The sequence below is a fragment of the Somniosus microcephalus genome, chromosome 8, assembly GCF_052327205.1.
Source record: "Somniosus microcephalus isolate GS21.2 chromosome 8, FLI_Smic_1.0, whole genome shotgun sequence".
Lineage (NCBI taxonomy): Eukaryota > Metazoa > Chordata > Chondrichthyes > Squaliformes > Somniosidae > Somniosus > Somniosus microcephalus.
In genome coordinates, this window is record NC_140994.1 from 198,905,627 (window position 1) to 198,931,402 (window position 25,776).

At 43.4% G+C, this 25,776-nt stretch overlaps 1 protein-coding gene across 6 annotated transcripts in view; it reads left to right on the forward strand.

The window, feature by feature from the left end:
* The window catches only part of fam13b (family with sequence similarity 13 member B), a 220,561-nt gene that overhangs the window by 29,154 nt on the left and 165,631 nt on the right, over window positions 1-25,776 (forward strand). For all 6 annotated transcript variants that reach the window (XM_085995563.1, XM_085995566.1, XM_085995564.1 and 3 more), the window contains exon 4: window positions 18,300-18,474. In XM_085995563.1, the coding sequence (XP_085851689.1) occupies window positions 18,300-18,474 (175 nt within the window). The remainder of the gene's footprint in view (window positions 1-18,299; window positions 18,475-25,776) is intronic.

Sequence of the window (25,776 nt, forward strand, 5' to 3'; positions counted from 1 at the left end):
TTCCTTTATTTTGCCCGCCAGTGTTTTTTCATGCCCCCTCTTCGCTCTCCTAATTTCTTTTTTAAGTGTCCCCCTGCACTTTCTATACTCCTCGGGCTTCCACTGTTTTTAGTCCTTTGTATCTGCCAAAAGTCTCCCTTTTTTTCCTAATCCATTCTTGTATATCCCTTGACATCCAGGGTTCCCTGGACTTGTTGGTCCCACCCTTGACCTTTACGGAAACATGTTGGCGTTGTACCCTCCTTTCTGAATGACTTCCACTGCTCTGATGTGGATTTTCCTACAAGTAGCTGATCCCAGTCCACTTTGGCCAGATCCTGCCTTATCATATTAAAATTGGCCTTCCCCCAATTTAGAACCTTTATTTCCGGTCCATCTTTGTCTTTTTCCATGTCTACCTTAAATCTCACCGAATTATGGTCACTGTCACCAAAATGCTCTCCTATTGACACTTCTACCACTTGCCCGGCTGCATTCCCCAGAATTGGGTCCAGTACCGCCCCCTCTCTTGTAGAACTTTCTACACGCTGGCTCAGAAAGCTCTCCTGGATGCACTTTAAGAATTCCACACCCTCTAAGCCTTTCACACTCTGACTATCCCAGTTAATATTGGGGAAGTTGAAATCCCCTACTATTATTACCCTATTATTTCTACACTTCTGAGATTTGCCTCCATATCTGTTCCTCTATCTCCCCCTGACTGTTTGGGGGCCTATAGTACACGCCGAGCAAAGTGCTTGCCCCCTTTTTGATTTTAAGTTCTACCCATATGGCCTCATTAGAGGAACCTGCTAAGATAGCATCCCTCTTCACAGCAGTAATTGACTCCTTGATTAATATTGCGACACCCACTCTTTTACACCCCCCTCTGTCTCGCCTGAAGATTCTATATCCCGGAATATTAAGCTGCCAGTCCTGCCCCTTCCTCGACCATGTCTCTGTGATAGCAACAATATCATACTCCCACGATAGCAAAATACTGCGGATGCTGGAAATCCGAAATAACAACAGAAGATGCTGGAAAAACTCAGCAGGCCAGGCAACATCCGTGGAGAGAGAAATAGAGTCAACGTTTCAGGTCGAAACCCTTCTTCAAAACTGAGGAAAAAAGGCAGGAAATGGGGGAGGGGATGAAAGAAGAGACATTTAAGAGATATTCAAGGCGAGACGAGATGGTAATAGGGCAGGTAAAGAAACAAAAGATGGCTCTAGATGAAGTGTGAAATGTGCTGGCAGAGTGAAAGTCAGCTGCCATGGGGGAGAGAGGAAAAGGCACAAACCAAAAGTGTGGATAAAAAATATGAAAATATAATAGGGGCCAGGGTTATGATCTGAAATTGCATTTCCCAGCCCCCAATCTGCCTTTTAATCTGTTTCATTTCCTGCCTTTTTTTCTCAGTTCTGAGGAAGGGTTTCGACCTGAAACGTTGACTCTTCTCTCTCCATGGATGTTGCCTGGCCTGCTTGAGTTTTTCCACCGTCTTCTGTTGTAATATCATACTCCCATGTGTTTATCAACACCTTCAATTCATCTGCCTTACTCGCAAGACTCCTTGCATTAAAATAAGTGCCATCCAGCCTTGCCATACTCCCTTGTGCCATTACATATTGGCTCTGCCTTCCAGACTGACTTGTTTTTTCCTCTATATTTGGCTGTGCATCACCCCCTACTATAGCTCCACTCTGTATCCCATCCCCCTGCCAAGTTAGTTTAAACCCCTGCCCGCCCCCCCCCCCCCCCAAAACAGTACCAGCAAACCTCCCCGCAAGGATGTTGTTCCCGTTCCGGTTCAGGCGCAACCCATCCGACTTGTTCAGGTCCCGCCTTCCCCAGAAGCAGATCCAGTGATCAAGGAAACTAAAGCCCTCCCTCCTGCACCAACTCTTTAGCCACATATTCATCTGCTCTATCCTCTTATTCCTATACTCACTAGCACATGGCACCGGGAGTAACAATGAAACATAGAAGATAGGAGCAGGAGTAGGCCATTCGGCCCCTCGAGCCTGCTTCGTCATTTAATGAGATCATGGCTGATCATCCAAATTCAGTACCCTGTCCCTGCTTTCTCCCCATACCCCTTGATCCCTTTAGCCTTAAGAAATATATCCAACTCCTTCTTGAATATATTTAATGAATTGGCCTCTACTGCCTTCTGTGGTAGAGAATTCCACAGGTTCACCACTCTCTGGGTGAAGAAATTCCTCCTCATCTCTGTCCTAAATGGCTTACCCCTTATCCTTAGACTGTGACCCCTGGTTCTGGACTCCCCACCATTGGGAACATCCTTCCTGCATCTAGTCTGTCTAGTCCTGTTAGAATTTTATAAGTTTCAATGCGATCCCTTCTCATTCTTCTAAACACCAGCGAATATAAGCCCAATCGACCCAATCTCTCCTCGTACGTCATTCCTGCTATCCCAGGTATCAGTCTGGTGAATCTTCGTTGCACTCCCTCCATGGCAAGAACATCCTTCCTCAGATAAGGCAACCAAAACTGCACGCAATACTCAAGATGTGGTCTCACCAAGGCCCTGTACAACTGCAGCAAGACACCCTTGCTCCTGTACTCTAATCCTCTCACTATGAAGGCCAACATACCATTTGCTTTCTTAACCGCCTGCTGCACCTGCATGCTTACCTTCAGCGACTGGTGCACAAGGACACCCAGGTCTCGTTGCACTTCCCTTTCTCCCAAGCTATTGCCGTTCAGATAATCTGCCTTCCTGTTTTTGCCACCAAAGTGGATAACCTCGCATTTATCCACATTATATTGCATCTGCCATGCATCTGCCCAATCACCCAACCTGTCCAAATCATACCAGAGTTTCTCTGCATCCTCCTCACTGCCCACCCAGCTTTTTGTCCTCTGGAAACTTGGAGATATTACATCTAGTTCCCTCGTCTAGATCATTAATATATATTGTGAATAGCTGGAGTCCTAGCACCGATCCCTGCGGTACCCCACTAGTCACTGCCTGCCACTCTGATAAAGACCCGTTTATTCCAACTCTTTGCTTCCTGTCTACCAACCAGCTCTCTATCCAAGTCAGTACCTTACCCCCAATCCCATGTGCTTTAACTTTGCACGCTAATCTCTTATGCGGGACCTTATCGAAAGCCTTCTGAAAGTTCAAATACACTACATCCACTGGTATTCCCTTATCTATTCTACCAGTTACATTCTCAAAAAATTCCAGTAGATTAGCTCAGCACGATTTACCTTTTGTAAATCCATGTTGACTTTGTCCGATCCTGTCACTGTTTTCCAAGTGCTCTGCTGTTACATTATCTTTTATAATGGACTCTAGCATTTTCCCCACTACCGATGTCAGGCTTACCGGTCTATAATTCCCTGTTTTCTCTCTACCACCTTTTTTAAATAGTGGGGTTACATTAGCTACCCTCCAATCCATGGGAACTGTGCCCGAGTCTATAGAATTTTGGATGATGACCAGCAATGCATCTACTATTTCTAGGGCCACTTCCTTAAGTACCCTAGAATGTAGATTATTAGGTCCTGGGGATTTATTGGCCTTCAATCCCATCAATTTCCCTAACACCATCTCCCTACAAATACTGATTTAATTCAGTTCCTCCCTCTCATTAGACCCTATGTTCACTGACATCTCTGGGAGGTTATTTGTGTCCTCCTTTGTGAAGACAGAACCAAAGTATGTATTTAATTGGTCAGTCATTTCTTTGTTCCACATTATAAATTCCCCTGATTCTGACTGCAAGGGACCTACGCTTGACTTCACCAATCTTTTTCTCTTCACATATCTATAAAAGCTTTTACAGTCAGTTTTTATGTTCCCTGCAAGCTTACTCTCGTACTGTTTCCCCCTCTCTTAATTAATCCTTTTGTCCTCCTTTGCTGATTCCTAAACTGCTCCCAATCCTCAGGTTTGCTGTTTTTTCTGGCCAATTTATATGTCCTCTCCTTGGATCTTATGCTATCCCTAATTTCCCTCGTTGGCCACGGTTGAGTCACCTTTTTTGTTTTATTTTTATGCCAGACAGGGATGAACAAATTCTGTAGTTCATCCATGCGATCTTTAAATGTTTGCCATTGCCTATCCACCGTCAACCCTTTAAGCAATGTTCCCCAGTACACCCTAGCCAACTTGCGCCTTATACCATCGTAATTTCCTTTATTTAAATTCAGGACCCTAGTCTCTGAGCCAACTACTTCACTCTCCATCTTAATGAAGAATTCTATCATATTATGATTACTCCTCCCCAAGGGGCCTCGCACAACAAGATTGCTAATTAATCCTTTCTCATTACATAATACCCAGTCTAAGATGGCCTGATCTCTAGTTGGTTCCTCGACATATTGGTCCAGGAAACATCCCGTATGCACTCTAGGAATTCCTCCTCCACAGTATTGTTACTAATTTGGTTAGCCCAATCTATATGTAGATTAAAGTCACCCATGATAACTGCTGTGCCCTTATTGCACGCGTCTCTAATTTCCCGTTTAGTGCCACCCCCAACCTCAGCATTACTGTTTGGGGGTCTGTATAGAACTCCCCCCAAACGTTTTCTGCCCCTTGGTATTTCTCAGCTGTACCCATACAGATTCCACATCATCAGAGCTAATATCCTTCCTTACTGTTGTGTTAATCTCCTCTTTAACCAGCAATGCTACCCCACCTCCTTTTCCTTTTTACCTGTCTTTCCTGAATATTGAATACCCCTGGATGTTGAATTCCCATCCTTGGTCACCCTGGAGCCTCCGTAATCCCAGTTATATCCTATCCGTTTACATCTATTTGCGCAGCTAATTCATCCACTTTATTACGAATGCTCCTTGCATTAAGACACAAAGCCTTCAAGCTTGTTTTTTTAACACTTGGTCCTTTTAGAATTATTATTTACTGTGGCCCTGTTTGATTTACACCCTTGATTTCTCTGCCTTCCACTTTTGCTTTTCTCCTTCCTGTCTTTTGCTTCTATCCTTGCTTCCCTTTCCTCTGTCTCCCTGCACAGGTTCCCAACCCCCTGCCATTTTAGTTTAAACCCTCCCCAACAGCACTAGCAAACACTCCTCCCTAGGACATCGGTCCCGGTCCTGCCCAGGTGCAAACTGTCCAGTTTGTACTGGTCTCGCCTCCCCCAGAACCGGTTCCAATGTCCCAGGAATTTGAATCCCTCCCCCTTGCACCATTCCTCTAGCCACGTATTCATCTGAAATATCCTTCTATTTCTACTCTGACTAGCACGTGGCACTGGTAGCAATCCTGAGATTACTACCTTTTTGAGGTCCTATTTTTTAATTTGCCTCCTAACTCCCTATATTCAGCTTTTAGGACCTCATTTCGTTTTTTACGTATATCGTTGGTACCTATATGCACCACGACAACTGGCTGTTCACCCTCCCCCTCCAGAATGCCCCGCAGCCGCTCCGAGACATCCTTGACCCTTGCACCAGGGAGGCAACATAGCATCCTGGAGTCTCGTTTGCGGCCGCAGAAACGCCTATCTATTCCCCTTACAATAGAATCCCCTATTACTATAGCCCTCCCGTCCTGTGCAGCAGAACCACCGATGGTGCCAGGAAGTTGGCTACTGCTGCCTTCCCCCGATAAGCCATCTCCCCCAACAATATCCAAAGCGGTATATCTGTTTGAGAGGGGGATGGCCACAGGGGACCCCTATACTACCTGCCTGCGCCTACTACTATGCCACAAGACCTGTAGCTGTGACTTTATAAAAGTAGTATGAAATTATAGTTGTAAGCTAGTGTGCTAAAGAGAGCAACTGAATTTTTTTTAATTTGAAGCCCTTGGTAATTCATACTAAAATAGGACCAAATCTGCTTTGAAATCAACTTTCTTTTTGGCAAAATTGATTTCTTTAGCTCCATTGTGTCTAATTTCACAACTTAAAAAAAATAAATTAATTGGGAGGTCTGGAACAGGAAGGACTTTTCAAAGTAAATGGAAGCGCAGAGATGGCGGAATGGCTTCGACAGAAGTATGACGGTGGCGAAGAGATGGACTTGGTTAAAGAAGCAGATGTATAATCAGCTGTCAGCCTCCTTCGACTGTTCCTACAGGAACTTCCAGAAGCTGTCGTTCAGGCTAGCCTGCACACACACTTAATGCAGCTCTGTCGGGGTAATTTTATTGCTTACTCGTTACTGTTGTATTAAACTTTTGAAAGCCTTTGGTATTAAAAACATCCGTGGTCCTGTACATTTCTCTAATTCAGGAAGAGTAGTTTTTTAAGAAATGAGAGCATCAGGGAGGTGCTTAAACTACAGCATTATTTTAATTTTCACTGAATTTTTAAACTTGTCAAGGTGAGGCATGTCAGCACTAGGAAATGAACTGATTTCTGCCGTGGATATCTAGTGTTTGTATCGAGTACTCGCGTTGGGTATAGCACGGCCACATGCAAAATAAAACCAGCAGAAAATGCTGGAAATACTCAGCAGGTCAGGCAGCATCCGTGGAGAGAGAAACAGAGTTAACGTTTTAGGTCTGGGACCCTTCATCAGAACTGGAAATGTAACATATTAAGCAGGTGCAGAGACAGGGGGGACAGGGTTTAGGAGGGGAGGAAGGAATTGAAAGAATATGCCGTGAAGATGTTGCAAATGGGAATGGCAAAATCATACTGCATGAAAAATGGGGGCAAGGATTATTATCTGAAATTGTTAAACTCTATGTTGAGTCCGGCAGGCTGTAAAGTGCCTAATCGAAAGATGAGGTGCTGTTCCTCGCGCTTACGTTGAGCTTCATTAGAACAATGTAATAGGCCGAGGACAGAGAGATCAGAGTGGGAGTGAAGTGGAGAATTAAAGTGATAGGCGACCGGAAGCTCAGGGTCACCCTTACGGACTGAATGGAGGTGTTCTGCAAAGCAGTCGCCCAATCTGCGTTTGGTCTCCCCAATGTAGAGGAGACCACATCGTGAGCAGTGAATACAGTATATTAAATTGTAAGAAGTACAAGTAAATCGCTGTTTCACCTGGAAGGAGTGTTTGGGGCCCTGGACAGTGGGAAGGGAGGAGCTAAAAGGGCATGTGTTGCATCTCTTGCGCTTGCACGGGAAGGTGCCAGGTGAAGGAGAAGGGCTATTGGGGGTGATTGAGGAGTGGACCAGGGTGTCGTGGAGGGAGCGGTCCCTTCGGAATGTTGAAAGGGGAGGTGAGAGGAAGATTTGTTTGGTGGTGGGATCACGTTGGAGGTGGCGGAAATGGTGGAGGAGGATCCGTTGAATGTGGAGGCTGGTGGGGTGAAAGGTGAGGACAAGGGGAACCCTATCATGGTTCTGGGAGGGAGGGGAAGGGGTGAGAGCAGAAGTGTGGGAAATAGAATGGACACAGTCAAGGGCCGTGTCAACCACGGTAGAGGGGAAATAAAACAAAATAAAACCATTAGTTCTGTCCCAACAATGTTGTGTCAATTTCACTTTGATTTCCCACACAAAGATCTTTATGGTTTATACGAGTGATGCTGCATTTTAAAGAATTATGTTCAAACTAAAGACAAGATGTACAGTACACTTGTGACATTTTGAGGCTATCCAAGGGAGTGAATAAAGGTTGCTTTTAAATTAAAATGTGGTTCTATTACACCGTATTGCTTTGTAGAACTACAAATTATAAACGTATTTTATTTGTTTAACCATGTAGAAATAGGAATTGCTGTCATCCATGGGGAAAGTACCAAGGGACATGACGTTTAAGAAATCAACACCCTTTCATGATCACTTTGGACAGATGAAACTGGAGTTCAGAAGAAGAATCTGGAGCTTTGGTAGAGAATGTACCTGGGACTTCAGGAAAGGAGTACCTAGAATCATAGAAATTTATGCCACAGAAGGAGGCCATTCAACCCATCATGTCTGCCGGCTGAAAAAGAGCTATCCAACCTAATCCCACTTTCCAGCTCTTGGTCCGTAGCCTTGTAGGTTATGGCACTTCAAGTGCATTTCCAAGTACTTTTTAAATATGTGCCCAACAATGTTCAAATCTGGCTCATAGCTGTGGATAAGGTGTGAAAAGTCCTTTGATGCTTGCATGCTTCTTCCAGTGCTTTTCAGAGTTGCTAAACCTCAGGATTTGGTACTTCCTTTGGTTCTTCTCGTCAGTGACTGACTAGTTAGAAGCTCATTGTGCACGTACAATATTATTGCTGCCTTGATGGTCATTGGCACGACCTAATGAAGCTGCCTTCCGCTCCAAACAGGTGTGAAATTCCCATCTCAATTAGTATTGACTGAACCATAGCATGATATTTTAGCTTGCAAACCTTTCTGCAGAAACAACTCTTGGTACAAGAGCAAATCATTAATTGACTGAGGGATCTCCTCTTTGCTCCCCTCACCTACCCTCTCCCCTCAACCAGGCAGTCTTTCTGAAATATTTCTTCAGTATTGTATTGTGCTATTGAAAACCACTTGTAATATTTGGGATTTGTGCAGGTGGGCACAATAGCATGCCTTCTGCCTAGGTGATAACACACCAATATGGACCAACTTGCCTGAAAATAAACAATTCCGAGTGACTAAAAATATCCATAAAGGATAATGAGAAGATGGCAAAGGGGGAAAAATCTACCTTTAATGAATAATATGAAGTAAATGTACCCTTCCTTGGTATTCTTTCATTCGAAGGTTTAGTCACTTTTAGTTGAGCAGAACTCAAAAAAAGTGGGATTTCAAATCCCAGAGAAGCCTGATATCACAGGGATTGGAATTTTGAAATTACTGAATTATTTGGTATTTAACATTCCAGCTTTCCTTCCAATGTGGTTGACTGACCAAATGACATTGGAGATTCTGGGACAGTTTGTGATCATGGGCCATAATTTGCTGTAGCAGGGCATCTAACAGCGTCTGGCATTAATTAGACTTGCCCCTGCACGTTTAGGTTTTAAAATTTTTTCGTGGCAAGTTGCTGAAAGTGTGAGCTGATAATGCCGCAGCGAGGGAAACAGCATCTGGGACCTGAGTGAATAGGGCAAGAAACTGTATCTCCTTAACCAATCAGATTGAAGGATTGTGAACTAAGGACAGTAAGAAAGTGTAAATTAGTGTGGTAGAATTAATGTCAAATCAGGTACAGAAAGAGAAATAGAGAGAAGAAAGATTGGATTTAGAGAGAGAAAAAAAATCAGAAATGAGAAGTAAAAATATAAAATGTAAATTTTACAGTTAAAAAATCTCCAACAATTAATACCTGAAGTAATGAGACACCACACTTGTAATAGTTAATTTGCAATGCCAGAAAGGTTGATTGGCAGTAATTAACACTTAACCATGTAGAAATAGGAATTGCTGTCGTCCGTGGGGAAAGTACCAACGGACATGTCGTTTAAGAAATCAACACCCTTTCATGATCACTTTGGACAGATGTAAATAGCTGAGGCCCCAACACTGATCCTTGTGGCACCCCACTTGTTACAGCCTGCCAACCTGAAAAAGATCCGTTTATCCCTACTCTCTGTTTTCTGTCCGTTAACCAATCCGCTATCCATGCTACTATATTACCCCAACCCCATGAGCCCTAATCTTGTGTAATAACCTTTTATGTGGCACCTTATCGAATGCCTTTTGGAAATCCAAATATACTACATCCACTGGTTCCCCATTATCTACCCTGCTAGTTACATCCTCAAAAAAACTCTAATAAATTTGTTAAACACGATTTCCCTTTCATAAAACCATGTTGACTCTGCCTAATCATGTTATGATTTTCTAAGTGCCCTGATACCACTTCCTTAACAATGGATTCCAGCCTTTTCCCAACGACTGATATCAGGCTAACTGGCCTGTAGTTCCCTGTTTTCTCTCTCCCTCCTTTCTGGAATAGCAGTGTTATATTTGCGACCTTCCAATCCGCTGGGACCATTCTAGAATCTAGGGGATTTTGGAAGATCAAAACCAATGCATCCACTATCTCTTCAGCCATCTCTTTTAGAACCCTAGGATGTAGGCGTCTGGTCCAGGGGATTTGTCGGCTTTTAGTCTCACTAGTTTCTCTAGTACTTTTCTGAACTTATATTAATTACGTTAAGTTCCTCGCCCTCATTAGACCCTTGGTTCCCCACCATTTTTGGTATGCTTTTTGTGTCTTCTACTGTAAAGACAGATACAAAGTATTTGTTTAATGTTTCTGCCATTTCCTTATTCCCCATAACAATTTCTCCTGTCTCAGCCTCTAAGGGCCCAACGTTTACTTTTGCTACTCTCTTCCTTTTTACATACTTGTAGAAGCTCTTACAATCTGCTTTTATATTTCTTGCTAATTTTCTCTCTATTTTCCCCTTTATCAATTTTTTGGTCAACCTTTGCTGGTTTCTGAAACTCTCCCAATCCTCAGGCTTACTTTTATTCTTTGCAACATTATAAGCTGCTTCTAATGCTATCCTTAACTTTTTTAGTTAGCCACGGTTGAATCACTTTTCCCGTGGAGTTTTTGTTTCTCAGTGGAATGTATTTTTGTTGAGAATTATGATATATTTCTTTAAATACAGAGAGAATGTTTCCACTTGTGGGGAAGAGCATAACTAGAGGCCATCAATATAAGATAGTCACCAAGAAATCCAATAGGGAATTCGGAAGAAACTTCTTTACCCAAAGAGTGGTGAGAATGTGGAACTTGCTACCACAGGGAGTGGTTGAAGCGAATAGTATAGATGCATTTAAGGGGAGGCTAGGCAAGCATATGAGGGAAAAGGGAATAGAGGGTGATGCTGATAGATTTAGATGAGGAAAAACAGGAGGAGGCTTGTGTGGAGCATAAACGCCGTCATGGACTGGTTGGGCCGAATGGCCTGTTTCTGTGCCTTTGTAATCCTATGCTCGTGTTTACTGTTTGAGGGTTGAAAATCACTGGTAGATATTATTGTAGCTCACTCTGGAGAAGCACATGCAGTGTCCTGGCCAATATTTATCCCTCAACCAACATTACTAAAACAGGTTATCTAGTCATTATGTCATTGCTGTTTGTGGGACCTTGTTGTCAGCAAATTGGCTGCCATGTTTCCTACATTATACAACAGTGACTACACTTCAAAAGTACTTAATTGGCTGTAAAGCACTTTGTGACGTCCTGATGTTGTGAAAGGCGCTATATAAATGCAAGCTCTTTTATAGAATCCTGTCGTACATTGCACATAAACAAGACTCTAAAATAGATTCACTCTAAAATAGATTCACAAAAGCGAGAGTATGAGCTAATAATACCAGTTTTTAAAAAAATTAGGGATGTGGGCGTCGCTGGCAAGGCCAGCAATTATTGCTCATCCCTAATTACCCTCGAAGGTGGTCGTGAACTGCCTTCATGAACCGCTGCAGTCCACGTGGTGAAGGTACTCCCATAGTGCAGTTAAGGAGGAAGTTCCAGGATTTTGACCCAGCGACGATGAAGGAACAGCGATATATTTCCAAGTCAGGATGGTGTGTGACATGGCGGTGATGGTGTCCCCATGCGCCTGCAGCCCTTGTCATAGAGTCATAGAATTATACAGCACAGAAAGAGGCCCTTCGGCCCATCGTGTCTGCGCCGTCCATCAAGCCCTGTCCAATCTAATCCCATTTTCCAGCATTTGGTCCATAGCCTTGTATGCAATGGCATTTCAAGTGCTCATCCAAATGCTTCTTGAATGTTGTGAGGGTTCCTGCCTCTACCACCCTTTCGGGCAGTGAGTTCCAGACTCCAACCACCCTCTGGGTGAAAAAGTTCCTCCTCAAATCCCCTCTAAACCTCCTGCCCCTTACCTTGAATCTATGCCCCCTTGTTATTGACCCCCCTACTAAGGGGAAAAGTTCCTCTTTATCTACCCTATCTATGCCCCTCATCATTTTGTACACCTCAATCAGGTCCCCCTCAGCCGCCTTTGCTCCAAGGAAAACAACCCCAGCCTGTTTAGCCTTTCTTCATAGCTGAGGCGCTCCATCCCAGGTAACATCCTGGTGAATCTTCTCTGCACCCTCTCCAAAGCAATCACATCCTTCCTATAGTGAGGCGACCAGAACTGCACACAGTACTCCAGCTGTGGCCTTACCAGCGTTTTGTACAGCTCCATCATAACCTCCCTGCTCTTATACTCTATGCCTCGGCTAATGAAGGCAAGTATCCCATATGCCTTTTTAACCACCTTATCTACCTGTTCCGCTGCCTTCAGGGATCTATGTACATGTACACCAAGGTCCCTCTGACCCTCTGTACTTCCTAGGGTCCTACCACTCATTGTGTATTCCCTTGCCTTATTTGTCCGTCCAAAATGCATCACCTCGCACTTTTCAGGGTTAAATTCCATTTGCCACTTTTCCGCCCATCTGACCAACCCGTTTATATCGTCCTGTAGCCTGAGTCTTTCCTCCTCGCAATTTACCACCCCACCAATTTTCGTGTCATCTGCGAACTTACTGATCATACCTTTTACATTCTCCTCCAAATCATTTATGTAGATCACAAACAGCAAGGGACCCAGCACCGATCCCTGAGGTACCCCACTGGACACAGGCTTCCAGTCACAAAAGCAACCTTCGACCATCACCCTCTGCCTCCTGCCACTCAGCCAGTTTAGGATCCAACGTGCCAAGGCACCCTGGATCCCATGGGCTCTTACCTTCTTGACCAGTCTCCTATGCGGGACTTTGTCAAAAGCCTTACTGAAGTCCATGTATACCACATCCACAGCATTTCCTTCATTTCCTTCATCACATTGTCCTTCTAGGTGGTAGAGGTCACAGGTTTGGGAGGTGCTGTTGTGCATCTTGTAGATGGTGCACACTCCAGCCACGGTGCACCAGTGGTGGAGGGAGTGTATGTTTAAGATGGTAGATGGGGTGCCAATTAAGTGGGTGCTTTGTCCTGGATGGTGTCGAGCTTCTTGAGTGTTGTTGGAGCTGCACTCATCCAGGCAAGTGGAGAATATTCCATCGCATTCCTGACTTGTGCCTTGTAGATGCTGGAAAGGCTTTGGGGAGTCAGGAGGTGAGACACTCTCTGCAGAATGCCCAGCCTCTGACCTGCTATTGTAGCCACAGTATTTATGTGGCTGGTCCAATTAAGTTTCTGGTCAATGGTGACCCCCAGGATGTTGATGTTGGGGGATTCGGTGATGGTATTGTCGTTGAGTGTCAAGCGGCGGTGGTTAGACGCTCTCTTGTTGGAGATAGTTATTGCCTGGCACTTGTGTGGCGCGAATATTACTTGCCACTTAGCCCGAGCCTGAATGTCGTCCAGGCCTTGCTGCGTGCGGGCATGGACTGCTTCATTATCTGAGAAGTTGCGAATGGAAGTGAATCATCAGCGAACATCTCCATTTCTGACCTTTATGATGGAAGGAAGGTTATTGATGAAGCAGCTAAAGATGCGCCAAGGGCACTGCCCTGAGGAACTCTTGCAGCGATGTCCTGGGGCGGAGATTGGCCTCCAACAAACGCAACCATTTTCCTTTTGTGCTAGGTATGACTCCAGCCATTGGAGAGTTTTCCCCCTGATTCCAATTGACTTCAATTTTGCTAGGGCTCCTTGATGTCACACTCGGTCAAATGCTGCTTTGATATCAAGGGCAGTCACTCTCGGCTCACCTCTGGAATTCAGCTTTTTTGTTCATGTCTGGAGCGGAGTGGTCCTGGCGGAACTCAAACTGAGCAGGTTATTGGTGAGTAAGTGCCGCTTAATAGCACTGTCGACAACACCTTCCATCATTGCTGATGATTGAGAGTAGACTGATGGAGTGGTAATTGGCTGGATTGGATTTGTCCAGCTTTTTGTGGACAGGACATACCTGGGCAGTTTTCCACATTGTCGGGTCGATGCCAGTGTTGTAGATGTACTGGAACAGCTTGGCTAGAGGAGTGGCTAGTTCTGGAGCACAAGTCTTCAGCATGACAGCTGAGATATTGTTGGGGCCCACAGCCTTTGCTGTATCCAGTGTGCTCAGCCCTTTCTTGATATCACGTGGAGTGAATCTAATTGGCTGAAGACTGACTACTGTGATGGTGGGGACCTCGGGAGGAGGCTGGGATGGATCATCCACTCAGCACTTCTGGCTGAAGATGGTTGCAAAAGCTTCAGCTTTGTCTTTTGCATTCGCGTGCTGGGCTCTGTCATCATTGAGAATGGGGATGTTCATGGAGCCTTCTCCTCCCGTTAGTTGTTTAATGGTCCACCACCATTCATGACTGGATGTGGCAGGACTACAGAGCCTTGATCTGATCCGTTGGTTTTACGGCGCTGTCTATAGCATGCTGCTTCCGCTGTTTAGCATGCATGTACTCCTGTGTTGCAGCTTCCCCAGGTTGGCACCTCATTTTTAGGTACGCCTGGTGCTGCACCTGGCATGCTCTTCTACACCACTCATTAAACTAGGGTTGATCGCCTGACTTGATGGTAATTGTAGAGTGAGGGATATGCCGGGCCATGAGGTTACAGATTGCAATTCTGCTACTGTTGATGGCCCACAGCGCCGTTGGATGCCCAGCTTTGAGCTGCTAGATCTGTTTTGAATCTATCCCATTTAGCACGGTGGTAGTGCCACACAACACGATGGAAGGTGTCCTCAGTGTGAAGACGGTACTTCATCTCCACAAGGTCTGTGCGGTGGTCACTGCTACCAATACTGTGATGCATCTGCGACAGTAGATTGGTGAGGATGAGGTCAAGTAGGTTTTTCCCCTCTTGTTGGTTCTCTCACCACCTGTTGCAGGCCCAGTCTGACAGCTATGTCCTTTAGGACTTGGCCAGCTTGGTCAGTATTGGTGCTACCAAGCCATTCTTGGTGATGGACATTTAAGTCCCCCACCTAGAGTACATTCTGTGCCCTTGCTACCCTCATTACTTCTTCCAAGTTGTGTTCAACATGGAGTACTGATTCATCAGCTGAGGGAGGGCAGTAGGTGGTAATCAGCAGGAGGTTTCCTTGCCCATATTTGACCTGATGCCATGAGACTTCGTGGGTCTTGAGTCAGTGTTGAGGACCTCCCGGGCCGCTCTTTCCCGACTGCATGCCACTGTGCCTCCACCTCTGGTGGGTCTGTCCTGCCGGTGGGACAGGACATATGTAGGGATGGTGATGGAGGATACTGGGACATTGGCTGAAAGATATGATTCTGTTAGTATGACTAACTAGTCTGTGGGACAGCTCTCCCAATTTTGGCGTAAGTCCCCAGATATTAGTGAGGACTTTGCAGGGTTGAATGGGCTGGGTGTGCTGTTGTCATGCCTGAAGCTGGTGCTTAGGTCAATGCCGGGTGGTCTGTCCGGTTTTATTCTTGTTTCTTGCAGCGGTTGTTGTAACTCAGTGTTTCAAAGGGCAGTTAAGAGTCAACTGCATTGCAGTGGGTCTGGAGTCGCATATAGGCCAGACCAGGTAAGGACGGCAGATTTCCTTCCCTAAAGGACAGTAGTGAACTAGGTGGGTTTTTACGACAATCTGGTAGTTTCATGGTCATCATTACCGATGCTAGATTTTTATTCCAGTTTTATTTAATTAACTGAATTTAAATTCCACAGCTGCCCTGGTGGGAGTTGAACTCCTGTCTCTGGATTATTAGTGCAGGCCTGTTGGATTACGAGTCCGGTAACATAAACACTATGCTGCCGTTCAGTATATCAAGCAGAGCAGGATGCACTCCTGAGCATTGTGCTTTGGAAAAGAGGCTTTAGTACAGGGTGATTTCTGTAGATTTGTCAATTCAGCTCCTTGCATTGGTGGAAGATGAAGTGGTAGATTTTGATGGGCATAGGTATAGTTAATTGAAGATAAAGCTCGTGGCTACTTTTCAGAATAAGATGCTTCTGAAATTTTAATGCAAGTTCTGAGACAACCAGGCAGTATTCCTCAATGACCAGGTTTATTTATGCGTTTCCTTTTGCAGCAACGATCATTTGCAAAATGCAGACAGAGGACCCAAAGAAATATGTGGTTCTCAAAATCTGCAAGCTTTGGCATTGACTAGCCCATCAACATTGCTTACAGAGAAATTCTCCAGCCTCAGAAATGGATAGTCCGATGGCATGTCTCTGAACTGCACAAACCTAGAGGAGCAAGCATTTTGGCAATTGATTATTGCTACTTTATTGGATTTTAGGAGACCATGTGCTTTGAAGAAATTGAAATGTTATGTCCAGCAGTGCAAAGTCCACTTTTTTAACCTGCTGGAATGTTGTATATTTGCAAATTCTGCTAAATCTGAGTGTGTTGAGTTCACTGAGACTCTCCGTTCCTACTGTTTCTGTCTATTGCCAACCTTTGGAAATGATGGTTAGGTGTCCCGATTCATGAAAATGTCTGGAATGTATAACCTTTTGCTACTTGGGTGGTTCCTACTTGGGATTTAAATTCTATTCTGAGCAAACTGATGTCACAATCTTTTCAACCTATAGGTTCATGTGAGCTAAAGTTTTGTTCAAAACAATTTAGTAGCTGTTTCAGTACAAATGGTTAACAACTTGAACACAGCGGATAAATGTCTTGTTGGGCCTGATTTCATCTTTCTTGCTGTGCTGAGAATTGTATCTGAGTTTGATTTGTCTGTGCCATTGATTCATTGACCTTAATTTGAGAGGGAAATATATTTTCATGGATAGAATGAAAGATATTCAGTCTAAACAGTTAGATCACTTATTTTATGTAACAATTCATGCTAAAGGTTGGAAAACTTGCTTGTAGGAGCATCTTGTGTTAAATGCTTGGCAGGTTAAGAACTACAAGGCAAAGTCTGAGATCCTATTTGTTCAACAACCACTTCTTGGAGCAGCATGTGAAGGGTTCTATTTGACCCTAACTACAGTGAAAGATATTTTACTGAAGTAACTCTTGTGCTTAAATTACTAAAACATTATTGACAACTGAGGATGCGTACTTTTGAGTTTTTATGAGCGTATAGGTCTCTAAACACCAATGTAAATAAATGAAGGACACGCATCTATTCCCCCCCCCCCACCCTTTCCCAATGGATGACAAAATTCCGACACGTTATAACATAAAATTACAATGGCTCCAGTAAAACTAGTCTTACTCTGGTTCTAATTAGTGTTAATTGAATAAGGACAACATTTGCTCAGTCCCTTCATGGCAATGTTAGAATTATTGTGGCAAACATTATTATTGGTGGGTGCAGGGGTGAAAACTAGTTGGGCTTTGTTATAAATCTGCTGTAATTTTTTTTTCATGCAACTCTGCTTGGCTGTATTTAGTTTCTTAAAATTAGTCTGGCTGAACAGGAAATTTCCTTAATTGAGAATACTTAGGGAGACTAAGGAGCCAAGTATAATGGGTTAAAAACAGAAAATGCTGGAAATACTCAGCAGGTCAGGCAGCATCTGTGGAGAGAGAAACAGAAGGGTCAGACGAAGGGTCATCAACCTGAAACGTTAACTGTTTCTCTCTCCACAGATGCTGCCTGACCTGCTGAGTATTTCTAGCATTTTCTGTGTTTTTCAGATTTCCAGCATTCGTAGTATTTTGTTTTTTTTAATTAAAGTATAATGGGTTGTTTTGTGTGTGCACAAAGAATTGGAATTTGGTTTGAAAGCACCCAAAATCATCGGCTGCATAGAAATTATACTACAGGTAGACTATCCTTTATCCGAACTTCCGAAAATCTCTAAAAACCGAAAGTTTTTTCGTTCAGCGTAAGTCATGCGCATGACCTGACCAGAGTGGCGCATGACTTACGCTGAGCAGGGCAGAGGGTCACAGAGTTCCCTCCTGCGTAGGAGATTGTAGGCCGAGCTGGGCAGTGTGAAGGAGGTACCGGGAGAGTGAACCCAACAATACAGCGGCCGGTCCGATAGCTGCAGCAGCCCGTCCAATATTCTTTCCCCCCCCCCGACCCAACCCGCGGCCCGTCCGATATTCTTTTCTCTCTTTCTCCCCCCCCCCCCCCCCCGTGACCCCGGCCCCCGACCCTGGACCCCTCCGAGACCGACCCCGACACCCCCCCCCCCCCCCCCGGACCCTGACCTGAACCGTGGCCCGTCCGATGTTCTTTTCTCTTTCCTCCCCCCCCCCCCCCCCCCGACCTGATTTGCGGGCCAGCTTAGTAGGAGTCAGCCGATATCCGGCTTTCCAGAGAAGCAGGAAGGGGAATGAGACACGGAACAGTCGCAAGAGGTAATACCTTCTGAATTCCGAAAACCGACCCAAGGCTTTCGGATAAGGGATAGTGTACCTGTATTACAAAAGAAAAATGACAATCAGAAATGTTCCTTTTCAGAGAATGTAGCTTTTTATACAAACTCAAGATGGCTGTGTTTTATGTATGGAGTACATTTATTAAAATGTTTTAATTTTTAGTTGTGTATACATATATATATTTTTCAGACAATATTGAAGATGAACTTGGAAGGAAGTTGAAATGCTTCTTAGATGAGCTTCCAGCTGTTAACTACAATCTCCTGAAGTTCCTCTGTAGATTCCTCGCCAAGGTAGCATTCCAAAAGGAAGAAAAGTGGACTTCAAGGAATCTTGCTGCTGTATTTGGCCTGGATGTTTTCCAGTAAGTGTAACACCTTTTTATTTGCAGACTGTATACTTAGTTTTTAATACTGTTTTTTTTTTGAAAAGATATATATCCTGTGTACAGTATTTTATTTACATAGTCACATAAGAACACAAGAAATCCTATCTAATCCTATGGAACATAAGAAATAGGAGCAGGAGTAGGCCATTTTGCCATGCGAGCCTGCTCTGCCATTCAATAAGATCATGGCTGATCTTCTACTCATCTCCACTCCTGCACTATTCCCATATCCCTCAATTCCCTTAATATTCAAAAATCTCGATCTCTGTCTTGAATATACTCAACGACTGAGCTTCCATAGCCCTCTGGGGTAGAGAATTCCAAAGGTTCACCACCCTCTTGAGTGAAGAAATTTCTCCTCATCTCAGTCCTAAATGGCCGACCCCTTATTCTGAGACTGTGACCTCTGGTTCTAGACTCCTCAGCCAGGGGAAACATCCTCCGTGCATCTACCCTGTCAAGCCCTGTAAGAATTTTGTATGTTTCAATGAGATCGCCTCTTATTCTTCTAAACTCGAGAATATAGACCTAGTCTACTCAACCCTGCCTCGAAGAACAATCCCCCCGCCCCCCCCCCCCCCCCCCCCCCAAATCCCAGGAACCAGTTTGGTGAACCTTTGTTGTACCTTCACCTGAAGAAGGAGCAGCGCTCCGAAAGCTTGTGATTTCAAATAAAGCTGTTGGACTATAACCTGGTGTTGTGTGACTTCTTACATTTGTCCACCCCAGTCCAACTCCGGCATCTCCACACCATATATAATTGCAGTAAGACGTCTTTACTCTATACTCAAATCCTCTTGTAATAAAGGCCAACATACCATTTGCTTTCCTAATTGCTTGCTGTACCTGCATGTTAACTTTCAGTAATTTGTGTGCAAGGACACCCAGGTCCTTCTGAACACCAACATTTCCCAATCTCTCACCATTTAAAAAATACTCTGCTTTTCTATTTTTCCTACCAAAGTGGATAACTTAACATTTCTCCACATTATATTCCATTTGCCATGTTCTTGCCCACTCATTTAGCCTGTCTACATTCCATTGAAGCCTCCTTGCATCCTCCTCGCAACTTACATTCCCACCCAGCTTTGTATAATCAGCAAACTTGGATATATTACATTTGGTCCCCTCATCCAAATCATTGATGTAGATTGTGAATAGCTGAGGCCCAAACACTGATCCTTGCGGTATCCCACTAGTTACAGCCTGCCAGCCTGAAATGTTTTTGCAAGAATGTTTGCATTTCTTTGTCACATCAAAATCACAATTTTCATACCAGAATAACTAAAAAGGGGAAAATTTCACAACTGACTTAGTTTCTGTTGATATTAGATGAACAGAAGACCATGCCAATATATTGAAGAACGTAAGAAATAGGAGCAGGAGTAGGCCATACGGCCCCTTGAGCCTGCTCCGCCATTCAATAAGATCATGGCTAATCATCCACCTTAACTCCACTTTCCCACCTGATCTCCATATCCCTTGATTTCCCCTAGTGTCCAAAAATCTATCTATCTCAGTCTTGAATATACTCAAAGACTCAGCATCCACAGCCCTCTGGGGCAGGGAATTCCAAAGAGTCACAACCCTCTGAGTGAAGAAATTCCTCCTCATCTCAGGATAAGGGGTAGGCCATTTAAAACTATGTCCCCTAGTTCTAGGTACTCCAGCCAGGGGAAACAACCTCTCAGCATCTACCCTGTCAATCCCCTTCAGAATCTTACATGTTTTAATGAGATCACCTCTCATTCCTCTAAACTCCCGAGAGTATAGGCCCATTCTACACAATTTCTCATCATAGGACAGCCCTCTCATCCCAGGAATCAATCTAGTGTACCTTCATTGCACCGCCTCCGAGGCAAGTATATCCTTCCTTAGATAAGGAGACCAAAACTGTGCACAGTACTCCAGGTGAGGTCTCACCAAGGCCCTGTACAATTGAAGCAAGACTTCCTTACTCTTGTACTCCAACCTCCTTGCAATAAAGGCCAACATGCCATTGGCCTTCCTTTATTGCTTACTGTACCTGCATGCTAGCTTTCTGTGTTTCTTGCATAAGGACACCCAAATCTCTCTCAACACCAACATTTAAAAGTTTCTCACCATTTAAAAAATATTCTGTTTTTCTATTCTTCCTACCAAAATTAATAACTTCACATTTCCCTACATTATACTCCACCTGTCGCCTTACTGCCCACTCACTTAGTCTATCTATTTCCCTTTGCAGACGCTTTGTGCTCTCCACCTAGCTTTGTATCGTCAGCAAACTTAGATACATTACACTCGGTCCCTTCATGTAGGTCATTAATATAGAATTTAAATAGCTGAGGCCACAGCACTAATCCTTGCGGCACTCCACTAGTTACAGCCTGCCAACCTGAAAAATACCCATTTATCCCTACTCTCTGTTTTCTGTCCATTAACCAATCCTCTATACATGCTACTATATTACGCCCAACCCATGAGCCCTTATCTTGTGTAATAGCCTTTTATGTGGCACCTTATCGAATGCCTTTTGGAAATCTAAATATACTACATCCACTGGTTCCCCTTTATCTACCCTGCTAGTTACATCCTCAAAAAAACTCTAATAAATTTGTCAAAGATGATTTCCCTTTCATAAAATCATGTTGACTCTGCCTAATCATGTTATGATTTTCTAAGTGCCATGATAACACTTCCTTAACAATGTATTCCAGCATTTTCCCTACTACTGATGTCTGGCTAACTGGCCTGTAGTTCCCGGTTTTCTCTCCCTCCTTTCTTGAATAGCGGTGTTGCATTTGGTACCTTTCAATCTATTGGGACGGTTCTAGAATCTAGGGGATTTTGGAAGATCAAAACCAATGCATCCGCTATTTCTACAGCCACCTCTTTTAGAACCCTAGGTTGTAGGCCATCAGGTCCTGGGGATTTGTCGGCTTTTAGTCTCATTAGTTTCTCTAGTACCTTTTCTCTACTTATATTCATTACGTTAAGTTCCTCACCCTCATTAGACCCTTGGTTCCCCACCATTTTTGGTATGCTTTTTGTGCCTTCTACTGTGAAGACAGATACAAAATATTTGGTTAACGTTTCTGCCATTTCCTATCTCCCAAAATAATTTCTCTTGTCTCAGCCTCTAAGGGACCAACGTTTACTTTTGCTACTCTCTTCCTGTTTACATACTTGTAGAAGCTCTTACAATCAGCATTTATATTTCTTGCTAGTTTTCTCTCATTCTGTTTTTTCCCTTTCTATCAATTTTCTGGTCATCCTTTGCTGGTTTCTGAAACTCTCCCAATCCTCAGGCTTACTATTGTTCTTTGCAACATTATAAACTGCTTCTTTTAATCTAATTCTATCCTTAACTTCTTTAGTTAGCCACAGATGGATCAGTTTTCCTGTGGAGTTTTTGTTTCACAATGGAATGTATTTTTGTTGAGAATTATGAAATATTTCTTTAAATGCTAACCACTGCTTATCTACCGCCATACCTTTTAATTTATTTTTCCAATCTACCTTAGCCAACTTGCCCCTCATACCTATGTAATTGGCTTTATATAAGTTTAAGATTCTAGTTTTGGACTTGTGCAAGTCACTCTCAAATTTAACGTGAAAATCTATCCTATTATGATCACTCTGCACTAGAGATTTACTATGAGATTACTAATTAACCCTGTCTCATTACACAATACAAGATCTAAAATAGCCTGTTCCCTGGTTGGTTCCATGACGTATTGTTCCAGGAAACTGTCCCAAATGCATTCCATGAACTCGTCCTCCAGATTATCTTTGCCAATTTGATTTGTCCAGTCTATATGAAGATTAAAGTCCCCCACAATTATTGCATTACCTTTGTTACAAACTCCTACTATTTCTTGATTAATATTCTGTTCAACGGTATAGCTACTGTTCAGGATCCTATATACTACTCCCACCAGTGTTTTCTGCCCCTTGTTATTTCTTATCTCCACCCATACTGATTCTACTTCCTGATCTTCTGAGCCAAGATGCTTTCTCTCTACTGTCCTTATGTCATCCTTTATTATCAGGGCTACCCCCCTCCTTTTCCATTCTGCCTGTCTTTTTTTGAAACGTCAAGTACCCTGGAACATTTAGTTCCCAACCTTGGTCACCTTGCAACCATGTCTGTAATGGCTATTCGATCAAACCCATTTATCTCTATTTGTGCCATGAGTTCGTCTATCTTGTTACGAATGCTTCGTGCATTCAGATAAAGAGCCTTTAATTTAAATGTTTTATCATTATTCCTGGCTTTGACCTTATTCTCTGCTGCACTGCTACCGTTAAACACTCTGTCCCTTCCTGTCACACTCTGCTTATTTTTACCCAAATCGCTACACTGCTCTATTGCCTTGACCTTTCTCTTTAGATTTCTAAAGAGATTTATACATTGGTGCTGTCTCATTAAGTTAGATTTTTTTTTTACCGCATTTACTCAACAAAAATTTACATTGTAAGAACTTTCTGCTTGATTCAAATGCAGTTTGTGCTTTAAATGTAGACTGTTGAGATTTTAATAAAATAAAAATCTGGAATTTTGGCATCACTGCTGATTTGAATATTTTTAATATTGAAAAAGAAAGAATTTCATTTATAGAGCGCCTTTCACGACCACTGGATGTCCCAAAGTGCTTTACAGCCAATTAAGTACTTTTTTTTTTTGGAAGTGTAGTCACTGTCGTAAGGTAGGAAACGTGGCAGCCAATTTGCACACAACAAGGTTCCACAAACAGCAATGTGATAATGATCAGACAATCTTTTTTTAATTAATGATTGAGGGATAAGTATTGGCCAGGACACCAGGGATAACTCCCCTGCTCTTCTTCGAAATAGTGCCATGGGAATCTTACGTGCACCCAAGAGAGCAGACAGGTTTAACATCTCATCCGAAAGACGGCACCTCCGACAGTGCAGCACTCCCTCAGTACTGCACTGAAGTGTCAGCCTAGATTTTTGAGTTCTCAATGTCTGCATGTAATCATATTTGAACAATATTTTACAGTGGAAGTTAATAAAACCAGAACCCTTTGGGATTTCACTTTTGGGATTTGAGCTGTTTTTCCACAGTAAAGGCTCTATATAACTGCTTGTTGGTGGTGACATCCTGCTCCGAATAATATAATGAAAATCTTTGTGCTGGTTATAAAGCTCCATATAGAAATTGCAAGATCAATACAGAGGAGGGAAATCATTTAGTTATTGAAATGTCAAGGCTGTAGAGCAGAGTAGAGTTTTAGGTAAAAATAAGCAGATTGGGTCAGGAAGGGTCAGAGAGAGTAACAAAGGTAATAATGCATCAGGGAAATACAGAAATAAGTCAAAGCTAAAGGCACTATATCTGCGCGAAGCATTCGCAACAAAATAGATGAATTAATAGTGCAGATATAAATTAACAGGTTTGACCTAATAGCCATAACGGAGACGTGGTTGCCAAGTGGCCACAGTTGGGAACTAAATATTCCAGGATACTTCACTTTTAGAAGGGATAGGCAAAATGGAAAAGGAGGAGGGGTAGCCCTGATAAAGGATGGGATAAAGACAGTAGAGAGAAAGGATCTTGGCTCCGAAAATCAAGAATTAAAAATCAGTTTGGGTGGAGCTAAGAAACAGCAAGGGGCAGAAAACATTGGTGAGAGTTGTTTATAGGCCCCCAAACAGTAGTTGTAATGTAGGGCAGAGTATAAATCAGGAAATTAGAGGCAGGGTAATACAGTAATCATGGGGGACTTTAATCTACATATAGACTGGGCAAACCAAATTTGCGGTAATAGTGTGGAGGACGAATTCATGGAATGTATGCAAGATAGCTTTCCTAGATCAGTATGTTGAGGAACCAACTAGGGAACAGGCTATTTTAGATCTAGTAATTGTGCAATGAGAAAGGGTTAATTAATAACATTGTAGTAAAGGGGTCTTTAGGGAAGAGTGACCATAATATGATGGAATTCTATATTGAGTTTGAAAGTAATTTAGTTAAATCCGAGACTATGGTCTTAAATCTAAACAAAGCAAACTATGTAGGTATGAGGGGCGAGTTGGCTAAGATAGGTTGGGAAACTACATTAAAAGGTATGCCGGTAGAGAAGCAATGGCTAGCATTTAAAGAATCAATACATAATTTATAACAAATATACATTCCTTTAAGGTGCAAAAAGCCCACAGGAAAAGTGGACCAACCGTGGCTAACAAGAGAAGTTAAAGATAGTATTAGATCAAAGGAGGAGGTTTATAATGTTGCCAAAAAGAGTAGTAAGCCTGAGGATTGGGAGGATTCTAGAATTCAGCAAAGGAGGACTAAGAAATTGATAAAGGGAAAAGAGAATATGAGAGTAAACTAGTGAGAGATATAAAAACAGGCTGTAAAAGCTTCTATAAGTATGTAAAAAGGAAAAGATTAGCAAAAGTAAATGTGGGTCCCTTACCGGCTGAGATAGGAGAAATTATAATGGAGAATAAGGAAATGGCAGAGAAATTAAACAAATACTTTGGGCTCGATTTTCATGGACCTCGGAGGGCAGGTTGGGAGGTGGGTCGGCAGCGAAAATCGGGAAAAATGCCTGTTGCCTGCGAACCTGCCCCCACGCTACTTTCATAAGTGTCGGGTCAGCTGCTCCCGAATTGACCAGCAAATGGCGAGACAGGAAGTTAACAGCCCGTTAACTGCCTTGCTAATCCTATTTTAATCAGCAATTCTGATTTTGGTGCTTTTGGCTCCTGTTTGCCGTCTTCCGAGAAACACGCCAGCTGCAACGAGTCGGGTTTCTCGAGGACATGATTTGTTGTCAATTGCTGCAGCGCTTAAAAGCGCTCCTGCAACATGGCTGACATTCAAATGTCACAATTTTGTTGTTGGAGGTTTGGGATAAGATTTTGCAACTCTACTGACCTTGTGACTGGTCAAGCTGACAGCCATCTGCAGTGTGACCTGATTGGAATAATCTCAGGCCACTTTGACTGTGCGCTTGCAAGCTTCTTGCCTCAACTGAAATCTATAGCAACGGGATGGGGACCCTTTATATCCTCTCATCCTGGTCGTCTGATTTGGAGGAAGAGCAGCCGCGGCAGCGCCACAACCAGCCACAACAGCAGCACCAGCACCAGGAGCGCCAATCTCCTCCTCGCCCACCAGATGCTGCATAGGGTGGAGGGCGTCAGTGCAGGGCTGCACCTCACCACAGGAGATACCCCCAACACAGGGTTTACAGGCAGAGGATCAGCTTCCTCAACATGACTGAGCAGCAGTGCCAAAGGAGGCCGAGACTTTCAAGAGAC